At 34.5% G+C, this 21144-nt stretch overlaps 1 protein-coding gene and 1 long non-coding RNA gene across 5 annotated transcripts in view; one reads left to right on the plus strand and one right to left on the minus strand.

Annotated features, from left to right (window-relative positions):
• The window catches only part of LOC145680382 (nardilysin-like), a 339063-nt gene extending 324063 nt beyond the window's left edge, over positions 1-15000 (plus strand). For 3 of the 4 annotated variants that reach the window (XM_081750817.1, XM_081750819.1, XM_081750820.1), the window contains 2 exons: positions 5812-6019; positions 14899-15000. In XM_081750817.1, the coding sequence (XP_081606943.1) occupies positions 5812-5911 (100 nt within the window). In that variant the 3' untranslated portion in view covers positions 5912-6019; positions 14899-15000. Of the gene's footprint in view, positions 1-5811; positions 6020-14898 lie in introns of those variants that run through there. The other variant, XM_081750818.1, reaches the window with a different exon arrangement.
• LOC145680383 (uncharacterized) overlaps positions 1-21144 on the minus strand; it is a 302756-nt gene that overhangs the window by 223914 nt on the left and 57698 nt on the right. The window lies entirely within an intron of this gene.

Below are 21144 nucleotides of genomic sequence, written 5' to 3' on the forward strand. Positions count from 1 at the left end.
TGCATCAAATGTAGAAACTAGAAATAAATTTATTTTCAATGAAGAACAATGCACAAACAGTAACAGTGATGTAATTGAAACAGTAAATTACGGCAAGTGTGAACATTCAAAGAAATGCAAGTGTTTTCAACAGTCTGACTTACATACAAATTGTAAAACAGCAGTAGCTCCACTAAGTTCATCACCAAAGAACATGCAGTGTAAAGTAAAGAAAAACAGTGAAAGGAAGTTTAACTCAGTTACAAGGGTACAGGAGAACATTAAGGGAGCACATGCGAAATCCGTTAGCAATATTAGTGCATCCAATAAAACACAACAGAACATTCTTTCACAGAGTGACAGTCAAGAACAATGTACCGGTACTAGAAGTTTCAAGAAGTCAACTGAAATCTCTTCTCGATCCGAAGAAAAGGACAGGCGAAAAATGCTACTATTGGGGGACAGTCATTTAAGAAACTGTGCATCTATTATCCAAGATTGTGCAAATACTGACCTTAGTGTGAGCAGCATTGTAAAACCAAGTGCACCCTACGAATCTATCGTTGAGAACGTTCACAAACTAACTAGTAATCTCAATGAAAACGATTGTGTTGTGTTGGCTGGTGGAACTAAAAATAACCTAAGCCATCCACTAGAAACCCAGAATGTGTTAGTATCTTTAGAAAGAGCACTTGAAAGCACAGGTAAAAGAAATATTAGAACAGTAGTATTGTCAACACCTTATAGATATGATTTTCCGCATAGGCCGAATGGTAGTGTAAATGGATCAATATTTGAAAATGAAATGATTACACTAGTCACGGCTTACATCTAAATGCAAAAGAAAAGATAAGGGTCTGTGATTGGATTGAGACAGCAAATGCTTTTTTATAGGTTACGAGTTCTGCAGAAAAGCGAAATTCATGACGTGTACTTCACTTCCGCAAAATAAACATAGAGAAGTTTCCTGTAATTGTTATGACAAAAAAAGTAATGTAGGTTATGTGTGTTGTGGTATGCCCTCTTGTATCTCGGATCTAAATGTTGTAGATAATGTAAGTTGCCAAAGAAATACTCCCCTACTAAAAGCAGTAGATATAACTACCGGTAATGTTCCTAATCAAAAAGTAGAAGACGTGAGTGAGTCTAAAATATCAGTCTCCAAATCCTACACAACGTCCAAGGATTAAGAAATAAAATAATCGAATTAAAAGTTATTTTGGAAAATGAATTAAGTAAAACTGATGTCCTGTGTATATCGGAGCACTGGCTGAATAAAGAAGAAATAGAAACAATTTCACTGAAGGTTTTAAACTATCTGCGTACTATTGTAGGAAAAATATATCCCATGGCGGTATTGCCATATTCGTCAAAGAGGACTTTCTAAGGAATACCCTTACATTAAACGTTGAGAAAACTTTCGAATCTGTAGCACTTGAATTTTGCGATCATAATTTAATACTTATCTGTCTCTATCGCACGTCAGACAGTAATGTCAATGACTTTTTGAATAAATTAGAAAGGCTTATATCGGAATTTCCGTCCTCTAAAAAGTCGTTAGTAATTTGTGGTGATATTAATATTGATTTTTTACTAAATAATAGCAAAGAAAAAGATGATCTCATTTCGCTCTGCACATCATTTAATCTGAAACCTATCGTAAATACTCCTACCAGAATAGGCAAAACAAGAATCTCTGCTCTTGACCAAATTATAATTCCACGTGATGATTTCGTATCTCATGTTGATGTACTAAACCCAGGCTATTCTGATCCTAATGCTCAACTTCTTTATTTTTACACAGAAATAATTAATAAGAATACAAACATAGGCGTGGAATGGTCTGAACGGCGTTCATTTACATCCACTAACGTGGCATATTTCAGATACTTGTTGAAAACAGTCGTGGGAAGATGTTTATATTGAATGTAATGTTAACGACCAATGTAATTCCTTTTTATATGTATTTACTCATTATTTTAATATTGCTTTTCCTAAACAAAAATTTAAGATAAATAAATCGGTAAATGTCAGTTCGAAGTGGAAGACTTTTGGAATAAAGGTTTCTCTAGAAAAAATGTGCTATTTACATCAACTATCCCGACGGTGCCGTACTCCCGTGTTTAAACGATACCACAAAATGTACAGACGAGTTTTATAGTGTGTGCAAAGAAAGGTGTCTTCTGACAGTTGGGTAGAGCATGTGGAGTATTGGAGGCGCTGTTGCCAGAGGCACCGCAACAGATACAACAACTCTGGCTACAAACTTAAGACGCTTAACAAATCGTCTCAACTGCTGGCAACAGCGCGGTCAGCGACCTTCGTTACCTAGAAATAGCGTGAAAGAATACTGCTGTGATTGGCGAACAGTCCTCCTTCTCGTTGTGTTTCTGCTGCAGCTATCTGTCAGAAGCCACCTTTTAGTAACTCTATAATACATAAGGTCATAAAACAGGCAAAAATGTTAGAGAATGATACTTACATTGGGAAAGCTACCAATAAAATGAAAGCTACATGGCAAATTATTCGGAAAGAATCTGGGGAACGAAAAACCTCTTAGATAACTAGCGTTTCCTGTCAAAATAAAATTATTAAAAATCCGACTGAAATTGCAAATGCTTTTAACGATTACTTCACGAATGAAGTGGAAAAGCTTATCACTAATAACGTGAAAAATAAACTATCTAGCAAACAATACGTTAGTAGACACAACGATATTTTCGAAAAATCATTGTTCTTGCACCCAGTAACTAGTCAGGAAATTTTAAATACTACACTGAAAATGGCAAATAAGACTTCTTCAGGATATGATGAAATTCCTGATAAAATTCTAAAGCAATGCTCTTATGAAATGACTGATATCTTATGCTTCATAGTAAATAACTCATTTAGTAATGGCGTTTTTCCTGAGGCATTGAAGCTAGCAGTTGTTAACCCCTTATATAAAAGTGGCAAGAAAGATCTTACATCGAACTATAGACCAATATCATGTCTGTCTACCTTCTCTAAACTTTTTGAAAAACTTATGTATATAAGACTAGTTAGCTTTCTAAATAATTTTAACTTAATATCTCCTGCTCAAAATGGCTTTAGATCAAATAAGTCTACTGAAACTGCTCTTTACTCCTCTCTCTATTCTGCTTTAAATTCAATAAACGCTAAGAAATATACAACCGGCATATTTCTTGATCTTAGCAAAGCTTTTGATACAACTGATTATCAAATTTTACTTGAAAAATTGCAATATTATGATATATGGGGAAATTGTTATGAGTGGTTTAAATCGTATATATCCAACAGAAGGCAAACTGTTGAAATTAACTGTCAAACTCGAAACACTCAGGGAGTAAGGAAATATTATTCAGTTACCAAAGAGTTAAAATTTAGAGTTCCTCAAGGTTCCATCTTAGGCCCTATTCTATTCTTAATATATATAAATGATTTGCCACAATGTTCTGTATGCTGACGATACAAATATATTAGTAACTAGAGAAACTTACGTTGAGTTATGTAATGCAGTAGATTCCACCATGTCGGCCGTCAGTGACTGGATGGATAGAAATAAACTAATTACTAAACACAGCAAAGTCTTCATGCATGTGCTTTCACGTAGTAAAAAACGAGAAGAAAACGCTCTTGTGTAACAATTAACGGCAAAATGTTGAACTACGTCTCGGATATCAAATTTCTTGTTCTTTGGGTATCAGATATATTACATCGGAAAATTCACATTCAAAAATTATCTGGTAAACTGGCTCAAACCTGTTATATGTTAAAGCTTTTACGAAATAGTGTCAGTCAGCATGTTCTGCTCACAACTTAATTTGGACTTTTTCATTCTAAATTGAAATATGGTATATTCTGGGGATCTACTGCACTGCTAAATTCCATTTTCGTTTTACAAAAGAGAGCTTTAAGGTTTATGACCGGAAGTAAACCTCGAACTTTTTGTGAACCTCTATTTAAATTTTTTGAAATCTTACCTCTTCCATGTTTTATATATATATATATATATATATATATATGAACTTCTAAAATTTGTAAGAAAAGATATACAGATAGGTTCAAGCAGCTTCCGGTTGAACTCAGATATTCATATGCATAATACAAGACAAGCGTCTGATCTTCATGTTGAGTCCTCATGTTTAAAAGTACATAAGAATAGTACATTTCCTATGGCAGTGAATATTTATAACAATTTTCTTTCCACTTTAAAAAACAAAACATCCGGTTTCAATAAAGCAGTCAAGTACTACCTACTCGAGCACTGTTTCTATTCTGTAGAAGAATATCTCGCCTGTTGTAAATAAGGTTTAAAGTATATATATTTTGTATATCTATAATATAAGGTTTTATTACTGTTATGTTGTTTTATATCGATGTATGTAAATTAGAATAATGAAAAATTGTACTTTTTTTTATATATACATAAATTCACACTATTTTAATGTTGCATGTAGATTTAAATGTATACATATGTACACATTCAGTATTCTTATGACGTATCCAACTTATACGTTCACGTTGTGAACAATTTGTATGAAAAAGGATGAAAATAAATACAATATAATACAATACAATTTAAAAGATTACTTGTCGCTTCATGTACACAAAAGGTGTTCAAAAAAGTAAGACTAACTATAAGATACATCTGCTTTTATTACGAACGAGTATACTCGTAGTTTTAAAATCGGTGATTTTCAAGTGCCTAATTCGGGCCTGAATTTTAGTTTTAGTAATGTTTGCTTCCACGTACCTCTACCTTCAACGTATAACAAAAATAGCCAATATATATATATATATATATATATATATATAACATAAAATTTGAAATGAGTTTTGCAAAAAAAAAATTATATGTTAAGCGGTTAACACGTAAACGAGGGGCTTTTCGCCCTTTGTTTATTGGAAGTTTTTTGCTCTCAGGAATCACCCCTCTGCTTTTGTACAACGAATTTAGCGCCACACTAACGTGTGCTACAAATTTCAACTTAGTATCTTAGAAACTTTTTAAGCTTGGGGAAGAGCGTAGCTATTCTGTAACACAGTGTATTTAGACAACTCAAGTATGAATTTTACTAATGTTCTTGGGATAAGAAATGAAATAATCAATTTCTTCTGGATATTTTCGACATCACACCACAAGCTATCAGGACTCGAAATGGTTTTAACTATAAAAATCTACTAAATCGTAATGACACAGAAACTTAACCATTATGACTATCAACATCGTAAATAGATGTAATACTCACAGTAGTTCAGCTTTGATAATCACCAATCGATGTCTTTTCACTATACGGTTTTAATTCCAACTCTCCAGTCCACTCTCCGTACTCAACCAGCACAACCCCTTTCCGGGATTCAGATGCTTCCTGGTTGTGGCATAGAGCTTAGCTCAGGTCTGGTTATAAATGCCTTACTTTGTTTTTTCCGTATAGGAAAACTTTGTATAAGTGTGGTGTGATGCCTACCTTATCTGTTTTTATTTTCCTAAACAAATCGTTTGAATATCGCTTCCTTGCTTTACAATAAACAAAATAAATTTACAAAATACATGTGAGGATTTTGGGTACTTTACATTACCTCTGCCTCAAAATTTTGAGCACGATCCTGTCCCAAGAGAAGAAAAAGGATTACTGTCCACTTGTATATAAATGAAAAGAAAATAATTAAATTAGTCCATTAATCCTTGAACACTCTGTATGTGTAAAGTTTGTTTTGACTCGTATAACGAATTTAGCGCCATACTGTTTAGATAGAGATAGATAAATAAATAAGTGAAGATCTTATTTACTGTGGATCTGATGTTAAAAATTGTTTTCTCTTTAACAGTGCCTCCTATGTTAATCAAAGAATAGAATTCTTTATAAATGGATTTAGGGAGACATTTGACAAGCTAACAGATCTGGAATACGAAGACATGAAAACTTGACTAATAAACAGTAAGTTGTGTGAAGATCTTCGTTTGGAAGATGAAGTAAACAGAAATTTTGCCGAAATAACTTCAATGCAATATATATTTGACAGGAAGTCAAAAGAGGTATGTACTATCTTGAGTTGGGTCTAAAAATACTACTCTTTCTAGTCTATATTGAAATGTTTTATAGGCAGAGACTAAATAATGGACCGGGCGAGATTTATACCTTCACCAGTTTTATTACAAAATTAAATCTTTTTGTGTCTACAAAAGTTCTAATAACTTAGTTTTTCTATAATGACCAAGATTTGTAGGTTATAATGTTTTGTACAGGTAACCCCTTAGCTTCATGGCAGCTTCCAGGGATTAGTTGTGGTTAGAATAACCCCTTCGCTTCATAGCAGCCTCCAGGGTTTCGGATAGGTTGCGATCAATTGGTCGACTGACGCCAGGTCTCTCCGTGGTTGCGCTTTTATTTGTCCTCTTACGGGTCCTTTCGTGAGACCCGTCTTCTTTCGGTTTCCCTCGGTGTCTTCTGTGTTGACTTCTCGTCTACTTCATTGTTCATAATCAATAACACGTGTTGTATTGACATATGCTTCTGTCGTGATGTGAGGATCCTTACAATATATTTGCCAAGTTTCTTGAAACACGACTAGTTGGTACGAAGATATACATTATATGCGAAAATTTGAAAAATTAAAAAAAAAATAAATTCGAAAATTCTTGTTCGTACTGTAATTATCTCTAGGTCAAAGTTCTCTTCAATTTCAATTAGATTTTCATATGAATGTATCAGATTCAGATAGGAAAAATGTAGGAAAAAGTTTCTCAAGAATTTCTGCGAAAAAGTTTCTTTAATATTTGGATAAGTCTATTGGGGCGCCAAGCGCAAATATCTCCACGAAAAGTTCCTACAAAAGAACAGCATGTTCTATATTATCTGTTTGTCATCGTTCATTCAACTATGACAAGTAGACATAAAACTAACTCTGGTTTATGGAACCCGGAGGTTCAATGCGGCGTTCACAAAATCTCTCCACTGACTTCTATCTTTAGCCAACTGGATCCTATTTCTGCGAGATCCATCTTGATATTGCCTTCCTATCTGCGCCTAGGTCTTCCTAATGGTCGTTTTGCGATTGGTCTTCCAGTTAAGACTTTGAAAGCTTTCCTGCTTTCTTCCTTCCTGGCTACATGATCTGCTCACGTGAGCCTCCTAGACTTGATGACCCTAACAATGTTTGGTAAACCGTATAAATTATATTATGAAGTTTCCGCCATTCCCCATTCCCGTTTCCCTTGGGTCCGAATATTTGTCTCAGGATCTTGTTCTCAAATACTTTCAGTCTACGTTCTTTCCTCAAAGTAAGCGGCCATGTTTCGCAACCATACAGAATAACAAGCATGATTATCATTCTATATATTTTGAGCTTCAAATTCCTCGACAGAATTCGCGACAATAAAAAAAAAATGAACTGAATAATAATACGAATTCCCTGCTTGTAGTCGAATTTAATTTCTTCGTGAATATGATTTTCGTCTGTTAATATTGATTCTAGATATTTGAAAGTATCCACTTTATCAAAAGTATTAATTGATATTTTAACGCATCCGTAGTTTATCGTATTACGATCCCGACGAACTTCCATGTATTTAGTTCCCTCGGCATTTACTTCGAAACTCAAGTCACTGCAAGCGCTTAATAAGAGCTCTGCATTTCTTTCTATTGTTCTCCTATAATCTCCTATTAGATGTACACTCATGTCCAAAATGATTGTCACATATCTATAACTGTCTTCTTGTAAGAATATAATTGATAACGAGTTTGCAGGTACTTTTAATACTGATACTATGTATATAATCGGGAAATGTATATTTGTGGTAAATTTCATAGGAAAAGAATTATAAATACGAAAATTAGAGTGAGTAAACCAACATATTGCTAAATGGACAAGAAAGTTTTATTTTAGTTTTATTATTCTTATTTATTGTTCTTTTCACATGAAATTTGCCACATACATGTCTTTCCTGATTATACACATGCTAACATTATAAGAAATACCGGGCGAATTCGTTATCAAATTATATTCCTACAACAACATATTTATAGACAGCGACAATAATTTTGGACATGAGTGTACATCATCAGCATACGCCATACCTTGGTGAGTACCATTCAACTCTAGGCCCTGGTTGGTATATGTGATTTTTCTTATAGCGTATTCCAGGACAAAGTTGAATAATAATGGCGACCACGCATCTCCTTGTTTCAGGCCATTCTCGACGTGAAAGCTCGTGGACAAAATATTTCCTACTCTGACTTTACTTTGGAATTCATTTAAATATACTCTAATTAATCTAACTAGCTTTTTCGGTATTCCAAATTGTGTAAGAATGTTGTACACTGTTTCTCCTAACCGAGTCGTAAGCCTTTCTAAAATCAATAAATAATAATAATAATAATAACAGTAATTCTGTTCAATGTGATCAGGTTTTTGAATGTTACCAAACACACATGCCACGATTCATAAATGCAGAACATATTTCCCGAAATATTTCAGGAAAAGTTATTTCTTTTTTTCAATTTTGGCTCCCTTGTTTGTGCTGCAGGTTCTAATGCACTCGAAAGTACCTAAAAAATATTACACGTCTTACCCCTCCCACACACACTCACTCTCTCTTGGGGCCGAGGTGGCTCAGTGGTAGAGCGTTCACCTCTGGTGCTTGGGGTCCCGGGTTCGATCCCAGGCCCCACCAAGTGAACTTTGTGGTGGACAGACACCGTGTGCGTGGGTTTTCTCGGGGTTCTCCCATTTCCTCCCACTTTCTTCATTCCACCATTTCATTCATTCCTCATCATCACCCTCTCCTTTAGCCTAACCGGCATAACCGTGGGACGTAAAACAAAGATTTCATTTCATTTTCTCACTCTCTTTTTCGATGTAAGTCCTTTAGAAAAAAAGAAATGCCATTAGGAGAAAGTGAGAAAGCACAAGTAAACTTAAAAAAAAAAAAAAAAAAAAACAGTAAAAGGTTCAAGGGAATTTCATGTTATAATGGGTCACATGATCATCTGATTGTATTAACAAGACTGAAAGTAGATAGAATTTAGTGGAGGAAGATAAAATTGCAGTGTTTGTACTAGGTTTCATATTCTTTTTGAATCGAAAGTTACTGTTACTATTATTACAGTTACATGGAGTATACCTACTGGATCCATGAATCCTGTTATTAAAATTATTAGTTCCCTGAAATCGTGAATTATTGTTATAATCATTTTTATTATTCTATCGAGAGTTCTTAAACTGATCTGTCCCCTTCTATGAACTACACTTATAGTCCTTACCGGAAAATGACTTATTAAGCAATATTTTGTTGGAGTGGATTTACCTTGGCGTTTAGATTTTCGAAATTCTGTACAATTAACAACAAATGCTAAAATTGACCCGCTTCGAGGATAGTAAAATTTTGTTGTGATCGATATCACCATCATCATTATCATCGCAGATATTCTGTCATTGGCAGGTCGCTTGCCTGTTTCTTTCGGTTACCTTCTGCCTTTCTCTCCCTTTCTTTCTGTTACCATACCTTCTAGAATGTTCATGATACGGTTCCTTCTCAGCCAATGTTCCAACCAGTTTCTCTTCCTTTACTTAGCACTATTTAAAATTGTTCTTTTTCCCCATCATTTGTAACACACACTCATTCGTTTTACGCCCGACCCAGTTAATTCTTTCCATTCTTTCCCACACCTACATTTAGGAACTTCCAATTGCATTTCATCTTTTTTGCATAATGAGAATGTTTCTGCTCCATACAGTACAATATTCCACACGAAGCATTTTATGAGTCTTTTTCTCAACTCTTTACACATTTTTTCCTCCTAAAGGTTTTTTTTTTTTTTCGCAATTCTTATCCTTGCTTTTATTTCACGTTCACACTTAAAATAATCCCAATAATACTACCCAAGTGTCAAAAACGAGTCACCTGTGGTATTTTTTTTTTTTTTTTACGTCTATATTTGACACCGACCGCTTCGTTCCAATCATCATGACTTTTCTCCTTCTAACTTTTATTTTTATCCCATATTCTTCACAGCCCTTCCTCAAGTTCTCTAACATCTTGTTGGTTTTCTTCCGCAACAAGCATCATATCAACTGCGAACCATATACACCTAATCATTCTACCCCTCTTCTAGATAGATATTAAATAATGTTTTAATTAGATATTAAATAATGATCGATAAAGCAAAAGAATTATCATGGAAGTTATTATCCTAGAATCGGGATGATGTGTGTTGTTGTTATAAGACTAAATAGATCAGACTTTTATCAACCCAATGATTATACTTCCGATTACGGACCAGAGCGCCCCGATTTGCTAATATGAAAACACTTTTAAAATTTACGATTAAAGCATTGTTAAATTCGTTATAATTAGGGAACGGAACTTTGTTTAAATAAATCTTTTTCCTGCAGTAAGATAGAGGCCCATTCTTTTGCCAAAATACTGATTATATCCTTTTATGCCACCTCAGCAAATTTTATTTTACATAAAAACACATATTTTCCAATTTTCCGTATGTAAATACATATTTTAAGAGTTTTCGTTTTAAAAACATAAAATCACCCATTGAGGACTGCTACATCGAAATCTTTGAAAGAAAAAAATGCTTATTTTCCCACACCTCTTTCATATCGTGTGTCAGGTTTGTTTTGTCTTTGAGCACGTTGACTGGCAGACTTCTGGTGCCTTACTTTAATCTACACGTAAGGTCCTGTTGAGGGAATTCTACCCAGTCACAAGCCAGTTACAACACTGCAGGACATTGAATCCACCACGTGTCTTTTCGTTTATTCTGTTCTACGTGGTGCTTCAGCACAGTGTATGTATTTCCTTACTGTAAAATGCCTAAAATAAAAGCAAGTGTTTCATCTCGTTTGCAGAAGTACTGTGATGAATATAAAGATGTATTTTCTACTGATGACAAAGTGCTATTTTGCCAACCGTGTGGTAAATCTGTTGCGGCTGACCAACGTTCACAAAATAAGCAGCATTTGGAGAGCAAAAAGCATATTGTTGCTGCTTCACGTTTGAGCAAGAGACAGGCATTTATCTGTCAACCAATTGTGTTTATGTCTGGTAAACCTTCAAAATTGTCTGCTTTTTCAATGGATTTATGCAGAGCTTTAGTATCCGCAGATATTCCACTGTTCAAATTAAAGAACCACGAATTACGAAAGTTTCTCGTAAAATATACGAACTTCGAACCGCCTGACGAATCAACAATGCGAAAAACTTATCTGCACAGGTGTTACGAGAAAACTTTACAACATATTCGCTCGGAATGTGCGCATCAAAATATTTGGGTATTTATGGACGAAACTACAGACTCCAGTGGTAAAAAAGTGGGAAATGTGATTGTAGGAGTGCTAAGTAATGGTGACGAAACTGCGTTGACGAAAAATTATTTGGTAGTGTGTAAAGAGCTAACTGCTGCTACACATGTAACGATAGCAAGGCTTTTCAACGAAGCAATGCAACTATTGTGGCCAGAAGGCACAAAATTTGACAATGTTCTTCTTCTGGTTACAGATGCTGCAGCTTACACAAAAAAAAAGCTGCAATAGGCCTTGCCGTTAGCTACTCCAAAAGGGTGCATGATACCTGTGTGGCTCATGCGTTGCATAGAATATGTGAAAAGATAAGAGTTCTTTGTCCCTAGGTCGATAGACTAGTTTCAAATGGAAAGAAAATTTTTTTACCAAGTCACCTAAACGAATAGACATTTTTAATCAAAAATATTCTGGGATTCCTCTTCCAACCGCTCTTGTAGTTACATTATGGGCTATTTGGTTGAATGCCGTTGAGTATTATGCTCAAAACTTGGAACAATTTGTATCTGTCGTAAATGATCTCGATAAAGACGAAGCATCGTCCGTAGAAACTCTACAAGAACTGTTAAAAGATCCATCCGTAAAACTCGAGTTAGTATTCATTTCAACAAACCTGTCCTTTCTTTCTCGTTGTATAGAAAAGCTTGAATCTTCATCGAACGTACTGTCAGCTTCAGTGGGTGAAATCCACATAATAGACACGAAACTGATAGAACTTCCTGTTGCTAACGGACAAGTGCCAATGTCTAAATTTAGACATTTTTTAAAAAAAACCTAGGTTTTCAAACATTATGTAAAACTGCACGTGTTTTGGAAGAGAAAATGGTGAAGGAAGATGTGGCCAATTTCAGTTAGTAAAATTTCGTGTTTCAAATATGCGATAATTGTTTCTTGTGACGTGGAGCGATCCTTCTCGCAATATAAGGTGCTATTTAGGGATAATCATCACAAATTTACAATGGAGAACTTGGAGAAAATTATGGTAGTCTAAAGAATAGTTCGCTAGAAGGTAAACATTTCAAAACTGAATTTACGATGTTCACAATACACGTAATATTTAAGTTTCTGTTGCCAAATATTTTTATTTTTGTCACATATTTTTCTAATTTTATCACATATTTTCAAAATTTATAGCACATAAATAAATAAATATTTGAGTTTTTTAGCACATGAAGTTCCGTTCCCTAGTTATAATTATGTCAGATCCCTTTGGTGGCTTTATACCAGATGGCACAAGGTGAAACTAATGAGACCCTTCCGTGAGATAATGTCTCTTTCATCGCCACTAGTTCATATTCTTCCTGGAATTTTTCCAGAAATGTACTGGCAAGAATATCATCTACCAGACTGGTGTATTTAGTTAATGATTTAATGTCACTAATAATTGTCACTAGAACCATTTCTTACCCTTTTGAGGAATGTCTGAGAAAGGTAACGTTAACTTGTTGAAACTGTAACCGTTTATTTTAGTTTTAATAAATAAGTATATCGTACTGATCAGAAAGTTAGTTATTTATGTAATAACTTTTACAGTCGTCTTTAACATTCAAAATTACCTCTACATTTTCTCTTATCTTGTGGAGCCTTTGTATTATCGATATTAATCATATCTTCAGGCTAGTTACTTCTAGATGAAACTCAGCAATATGAGTTCGAATTTGATCAACCCTCTTGTGTAAGGTTTCAAGTATAACTTTAATGGATGTGTTTTCATTATGTACGATGTATTATTATTGTTATCACTATTACTCGGTCTCGGTTTAAACTTGTTTTGTCTTAATAATCTGATTGCTATCTCCAGCAAGTGCAGATTTTTGGAACATTATTCTTCAGGGAACTTCCTGACCATATGTGAGGCGTCCACAATTATTGATTTTTCTAGGTTTGTCAAAATGGGTTTTGCGTTTGTGTTCCAGTTCCGTCACAGCGTTTCTAGGGACATTAGCTGTACTTGACATTTTCTTTATTATTGTTATTATTATCCATTTTACAATCGAGACTGCTCTGGTTCTGTTGTAACCTGATTGCAACTTCCTTCATGAGTATATCTTGATTTTGTTGTAATCATGCATCTATAAACGCCTGAAAAGCATTTTGTAATGTATGTGTATCCAGTCTTTATATGTTCAGTACATGTGTAATGTTCTGAGTTTTTGTATATGTTTTTCGCAAGTCAGTAAATATTACCTTTTCATTAAGGAGCACTTTATATGGCATAATGATGTCAATGAGACATTATTAGCACGAATCCAAAACTAGGAATCGCACTTGCTAGCGGTACAGTTCTTAGCTCTTGCATGAGATCACTGGGTCAATCCCAGCTCCTGTCAAGTGGGCTTTGCAGTAGACAAATACAGTTTGCATGGGTTTTCTCAGTGTTCTCCCATTTCCTTCATTCCCCATTTAATTCATCATCATGATCACTGTCTCCCTGGCCTTGGAGTACAATCATAGGACGTTAAATTTTCTGAAAAGAAATGAGATCTAATGAAATTTTACTTCCATTTACGGCACCATTATTTATAGAACGACAACTTTGGAATTCCATTTCGTCTACACCTTTATTATGATATTATGTTAGTATTATTTACGTAGTTCCCACTAGATAAATGACTTGCTATGTGCTGAATAAATGAAATGCTTCTGTAGAAACATACGAACTTGTTGATTCTTTTTCGTTATATTTTAGTAGACATTATATACAAAACAAGTCCATAATTAACTACATGGTTGCCAAAATAATACATTTTTGATGGCATTTAAATTCAGGTTAATAATCGCAATCTCTTTATTTACTTGTTGTTAAGGGCTGTACATGGTAAAAATTGTTTTCTTTTCTTCTTTTCGTGTGAACGAACTAAATCTGTAGTTGTAGGAATGCAAAGGTCCATGAGACAAAAGTTCGTAAATGAATCTTATTACCGTAAACAATCAATCCAGTCAGAACCTTCTACAATCCACCTCCTTCTCGAATTATCTTTGTATTATAGTCCTATCATCATCTCGATCTACCCAAAGAACTTTTCCTCAATATTTTAGACAATTCCAGAAAAAAATTATTCTACTTCCTCCTCCATCTTAAAATTATTTAATAAAATCCTTACTGCACGCCGCAGGCGATGGCTGGTCATCACTAAAAATCATCCTCATCTTCAGCGTAGTTTGGTGTATGACACTTCCTCAACTTGTATAGTGATAGTGAGATGGACAAACGAATGTTTTCTTTTATATTAAAGTTCATTGAAAAACAAAAGCTGCATTTTTACGTTACTTGATTGTTTTCAGAGAATAACAGTTCATTTTAACTAGTAATTATTTGAAAAGTATGCTTTAAAACATACGCTAAGTTACATACGCTTTTTCACTGTTAAATACAAAATGTTTTAGCGCGATACCAACAGACTTAAGAAAAACTAAATCCCACGTACCAAAATATTATAATACTAAGTATTAAAAGAAGAAAAATTATTACAATAAGAATACAACGTGCAAGTAGAAGCTTTGGAATATTTTCTCCTTTCTCATAGTAAAATGTTTATTATTACATCTATCTATGAAACATACTGATCTGTTGTCATTTAATTTTTCATTTATTTGTTACAGGTTGATTGCATCAGGTCTTTAGGCCTTCAAGAAGTTAAGAATTGGTTTTTTGATAATATTGCAAGTGGCGAGAGAAACAACTTTCGAAAATTATCAATTCAAGTAAGTATGAAAATTGTGTAAAAGGCGAAGATTACAACATTGTGCATACATTTCAGGTTTTTATAATATTTTTTTAAATACTATGTACACTTATGAATAGTGTTGTAAAAAAACCGTTTTTTTTCTGTGAAGTTTTTTTTTCAATAAAAAACATCGTTCTTTTTCATGTTTTTTTTCAAATGTCTGTTTTTTTTTCTGGCAACTATTATTTATTGATTTATGTTGCAAATTATTGAAATAATCAACAGAACTTGAGCCCTCGTAACTTACAAATCGTTTGTTTCTTTGTACCTATACGAGCAAAATTGTGTGATTATTCCTTTCGGCCCCAAGTCATTTTTGGCGTTTTCCTACATTTCCAGTTAGTGACTTATTGCTCAAAAACTATTCATTCGATTGTTATGGTTAAGGCCTTGCTTTTTAGAAAATGGATGTGGCTATTTTTTGGTGTAAATTGCATTGCAATGTTGTCAACGGGTGGGAAATTATTGAGGGAAATGTAGGGGTGAAAATTTACAAAAAATTCCCTAACCGAATTTCAAAATTTTTTGTATCTAGCACCACTGCTGTTATATGGGTTCAAGTCACCTGTAAAAATCTTTGGTGTGTTGACAAGGTACAGTGAAATCCTGAAGTCGCTGGCTTCCATTCAAAGAGGGAAAGAAAAAATTCTGTCATACATATGAAATTTTGACACTTTTTACGCCTCAGAAGCAAAAATTAAATATGCCGGGGCTACAGCTTCTCTAATTATCCTATTGAAACTTTTTATGGTGCGTTCTGTAGGGCAAAGAGGAAGCTTTCAGGTAGTGGTACGCAGGGCCGCCCACAGGGGGGATATATGGCGCAAGCTGCGCCATTGAGAAAAAATTGGGGAGGAATTTTACTCTACTTTCGAACTAGCAATTTTACTGTCGGAATAGCATTAAAACACGATTTTGAGAAGCTAATTTTCAAAAATTTTCCGGGGTGAACCCCCGTACCCCTGCTTCGATTCTCGATGAATGAAGTAGCACGCAAGTAGTCGTATGAAAGGAAAGGTTGTTTAGTTTTAAGAGAGAAGGGCTGCCCACAGGAGGGAAGAATGGCGCAAGTTGTGCCATCGAGAAAAAAATTGGGGGGAATTAAAAAATTGGGGAAGAATTTTACTCTAATGTCGAATAAGTAATTTTGCTGTCGTCAGAATAACATTGGAACACGATGCGATTTTTTTTTAAAATCTCGAGAATGAATCCCCGTACCCCCTGCTTAGAAACTCTATGAATGAAAAACCGCGCAAGTTGCTATATGAAAGGATGGGCTGGTCGGTTTATCGCTTTGTATAGGTAATTTACCCATTTTCTGCTGGGAGCATTTATTTATTTCTTATTTATACCATGTACAACACTTAATAAGTAATGATGTTCAATTGCTACATGATGTATAATAAGTGAATTAATGATAATATTTTGTATAGTTTTCTGTGCGATTACATTTTCCACTTAATTAAAAAGAAGTGAAATCACAAAAATGAGCGCCAAGTTCTGGTGAACAACAGTTACAAACACTCAAGGAATCACTTTCAAATTTAGATTTGAAACTTGCCTATGTTGTTTGTTGAAAATTATAATGTAGTTTGACATAATTGTAAGCTAGTGGTATTCATACAGACAACAGCCAAGTTTCAAATCTAAATTTGAAGTAAGCCAGTTAGTATTTGTAACTGTTGTCCACCAGAACTTGGCGCCTATTTTTGTGATTTCAATTCTTTTTAAGGCCATTCGTACTTGGCTCTTTTACAGGAATGTTTTTTGTTGGATATCACTTCTTTTTGTAGGCTAATTTCGAGGATAACATTTTCTTTTGGTATCGAACTCAATAACTTGTAACTTGCGTCTTACTTTTCATGTACAAGGGAATTATATCGATATTTTGTAAAGAAAAAAATAATGCTATTAATTGTAAAAAAAAGAATACCTGTGCCATACACAGTGTATAGAAGTTTTTATACCCTTCAATATCCTTATAGAACATATTTAGTATTGTACACTACCAAGACTACTAATAAAAGTAATGCCATTTTTATAATTACTACTGCACCTACTACTACTACAAGCATTCTATAATACTACTACAGGAAATAAAAACAACAAAAATAACAATTACTAGTACTATAAAAACTACTGCTACACTGGGCAATTGTTTTTAGAGGACTTGAGTTTTGAGTAGGGAAGAGATTATTAGTTTTGGGGGGAAGTGCGCCATCAGTTTTGGGGGCGATGGGCACCCCTGGTGGTACGTTTGTTTCAATGTAACCAGTAAGAGGGTAATAATAGAGGGGGGAAAAGAGAAGTTTTCCGATTTTTTTTTACCTAATAGCGGGAATTGTTTTGGCTGGAAACGCTGCCATCAGACAGACGAAAACTATCTGAAAATAAACCGTAGTACTCCAAAAATATATCCTACAAGTATCATGGCGATATATAACAAAGTAAGCATGAAATTAAAAAAAAAATCTCATTCTAGCTCAGAAATTCACCATTTTCTTACCATTTCCAGAACATGGTTTATTATAAATCTCAACTGTATTTCTCCTAATTATTCTATTGAAACTTTTTATGGTGCGCTGTGTAGGGTAAGGATGAGGCTGTTAGACACTGGTACGTTTGTTCGAATGTAGCCAACAAGAAGGAAACAATAGAAATAAAAAAGAGAATTCTTTCCAAAATTTGCCTCTAAAATCTGGAATTAAAATTTTCTGTAGCTGGCAACACTATTATCAGACACACACAAACTATCTTAAAATAAGCTTTGGTATCTCTCTAATATATCCTACAAGTATTGTGACGATATCTAATAAAGTAGGCATGTCAATAAAAAATCTCATTCTACCTTTAAAAAAAGCACAGTTATCTTTCCAATTAGAGAACAAGGTCTACTGTAAACCTCAACTGTACTTCCCCTAATTATCCTATTGAAACTTTCTATAGTGCGTTGTGTAGAGCAAAGACGAGACTTCCAGATACTGGTACGTTTGTTCCGATATAGCCAACAAGAGGGAAATAATAGAGACAAAACATATATTTTTTCCAAAATTTTCCCCTAAAATCTGGAATTAAATTATTCTGTAGCTGGCAACACTGCTACAAGACAGACGGAAACTATCTTAAATTAAACATTGGTATACCACTAATATATCCTACAAGTATTATGGCGATATTTAAGGAACAAAGCTTCTAATTACCAAAAATATATTACGGTAAACAGAAAAGTAAGGAAAAACTAGAAAAATCAAGGGTTAGAACCTAAATACGAATTTTACGTGCGCCCCCTAATTACCCCATTGTAACGATCTGTACTTGCGTTTAAGTAAGGACAAATGTTCGATTGGCGTAAGTTGACTTGCACTCGGACGTATAGGTACGGATTTATAAACAACAATTTCTAATTTTTTTGCCCAAATATAGGAGAATTTTATTTTCCCTAGTTGGCAACACTGCGCGCAGGCCCGTCCAATTGATGTCAACAGTTAGGTATCCATCCGAGGTATCTACCTGGCAAGTCTTAAGGATATCTTTCTACGGGTGCACCGACATTGCGCAAATTTTCCCACGCTTATCTGTTGACACAGATAAAGCCTTAATGAGCAGGCAACAAAATTGGAAATTGCGAAAAAAATCTTGTGCAACGTTGCCATCATTACCATAAGTATATCGACTAATAAAAACAGTCACCAAAATGCAAGTCGTTTTAACAAAAAAAAAAAAAAATACAAAGTAATGGATAACAATAGCATTTTCAGTCATCTATATTATATGTGTGCAATGGCGTCGTTAGAGAGGGTGACTGGGGAATGTGTCCCAGTCATTCATTTTCCGTATCATATCTAACTGTAAGATTAAAACTGTAAGAATATAGTTATTGAAAGCAAATAGTTTTGAAATACTGTAAGGAAAACAAACATATATAAAATAAACAATATATATAAATATTTCTAGAAGTTCTCTTGAAATATCGTGAACAGACGTTCGACCAATCAGAAATAAAGATTTGTCTATATCTTCCAGTTTTGGCCAATCAGAAACAAGCACTTGTATACATATTTCAGGTGTGTCTACCACATATCTTAATAACTATCCTTTCACCTTTCTATAAATGATACTTAGATTTGCATTTGCGTCTTAGTTGTTCTTAGGTGCTGTGAGAAACATTTGTTATATATTACCTAGGTATTATCGTATAAATTGTTACAAGAATGAGTGGTCAGTGTATTAGAGATAAATAGGGCCCCTTGGCAAGAAAGCTCGCCCCCTTGAGTGATGCAGCAACTTATATCTACGTGTACCTCCTACATGCAGTTAGAATTCTAAAGCAGCATGTCGAATGTTGTGTCTCGCCGCGGTTTTCAACGAACTTAAAGAGTTCTGGTTTGGCCAATGGCCACCAATTAATATTGCTACCAAAGTGTTTACCATCCTCTTAGGTATTGATTAAGACCAATATCGTCTCTCTATGAATTACCGTTCCCATGATATTGGCCAAAAATGGCCGATTTCCAGAGATTTAAGGAGCATTATTTGAGGAACCGTAAGTCATAGAGAGGTCATATTGGTGTTGGTCAATATCTAAAAGGGTGGTAAATATTTTGGTAGCAAATAGTAACCGGTGGCCACTGTGCAACTGGCCATCAATTAATATCAGTACGAAAATGTTTAATGTTCTATTAGGGATTAACACTGATATCATCTCTCTATGACTTACCGTTCCCGTGATACTGACTAAAAAAGTTCGAATTTCTAGATATTTAAGCAGTCATATCTCGAGAACTATAAGTCATAAAGAGATGATATTTTGTTAATTTTTGCGAGAAAGAGAAGAGGGTGCGGATAAAAAGATTTACCTTTACATCTAGGAACAATTACAGCTATCCTTCCCGCTAGATCTCTCCATTCTTTTAAAGTTCGTTCTGGCAATGCTCTTAGAGCATTCTCAACTGTTTTATCCTGAAGATATTTACCGGACAGTGTACATTAGAAAGGTTTTGGACCTGAAATTGGTTTGTGGGCCTGAAAAGGGCCTCAGTTCTTTAATTACTGTGTATTTGCTTCACTCCCAGAGAGATAACAAAGCGTTTCCGTTAGCCGACTGTCGGCAAAGCGTGTTCAACGTATATGGCCAGAGCAAATGTTGAAAACATTCTCAAGATGGGTGCTGGTCCCTCCTTTGTTTGGACACGAATGAGGTTCGTGAACTGTACGTTTTGCTGTTTTAATGCATCTCTGATGTTATCTATGTTGGTTGTGGTTGGAACACCTTCTTCAGGAAAGCAATGCATCTCAGCAATTCTTCTCTGCAAAGCTTATTCTTCTCCGTTGTGGCAGGAAGTTTCAAATTATAAGGCAGGAAGTTTCAAAATTGGAACATCATGACACACTTGATCATAAAGAAATTAAAAGATGCCGAGACGTTATTTATAAAAATCGAAGAAAGGTGACTCCTCGTCTACCCAGAAACACCGTAGAGGCTATACAGCAAATGGTTCAGAAGCAGGATGATATAGCAATTGACGGAGAAAGATTCATCTTTGTTGATGATGAAGCTAATATAATTCTTTTCACGTGTAAGAAAAATATCGAGTAAGTATAATTTCATTTATAACCATTAACTTTGAAATGAGTTTCATTTACAGCATCAAGAAGTAGAATAGGAAGTAGTTGCTTGAACAGAAAAGTTCCTTTTTCCGTCTTATTTCCAAATTATAGTAAAATAGTTTTTTTTTTTTTTTTTTTTTTTTTTTTTTGATTCTCACAAAATATATCGTAACATAGCATTTCACCTAACGATATGACACTACAGTCTTGTTTACTATTTTCTTTTCTGACACTAATCTTATTTTCTTTTCAGTTTTCTGTGTGAGTTCAGCGGGTTAGAAGTATTTGCAGATGGAACTTTCACTTATGCTCCTAAGCATTTCACACAGTTATATACAATACATGCATATAAAAATGGATATTATCTACCTCTATGTTTTGCATTTTTGCCGAAGAAAGACAAGAATACGTATGTGGCCATGTGGAAGATGATAAGAAACTTAGACAGTAGATTCGACTTGAAAATCATTTACGTTGATTTTGAAACAGCTGCTCACGAAGCCATCAAGAATGT

Source organism: Thermobia domestica, chromosome 3 (assembly GCF_964235325.1).
Source record: "Thermobia domestica chromosome 3, izTheDome1.hap1.1, whole genome shotgun sequence".
In the NCBI taxonomy this organism is placed as follows: domain Eukaryota; kingdom Metazoa; phylum Arthropoda; class Insecta; order Zygentoma; family Lepismatidae; genus Thermobia; species Thermobia domestica.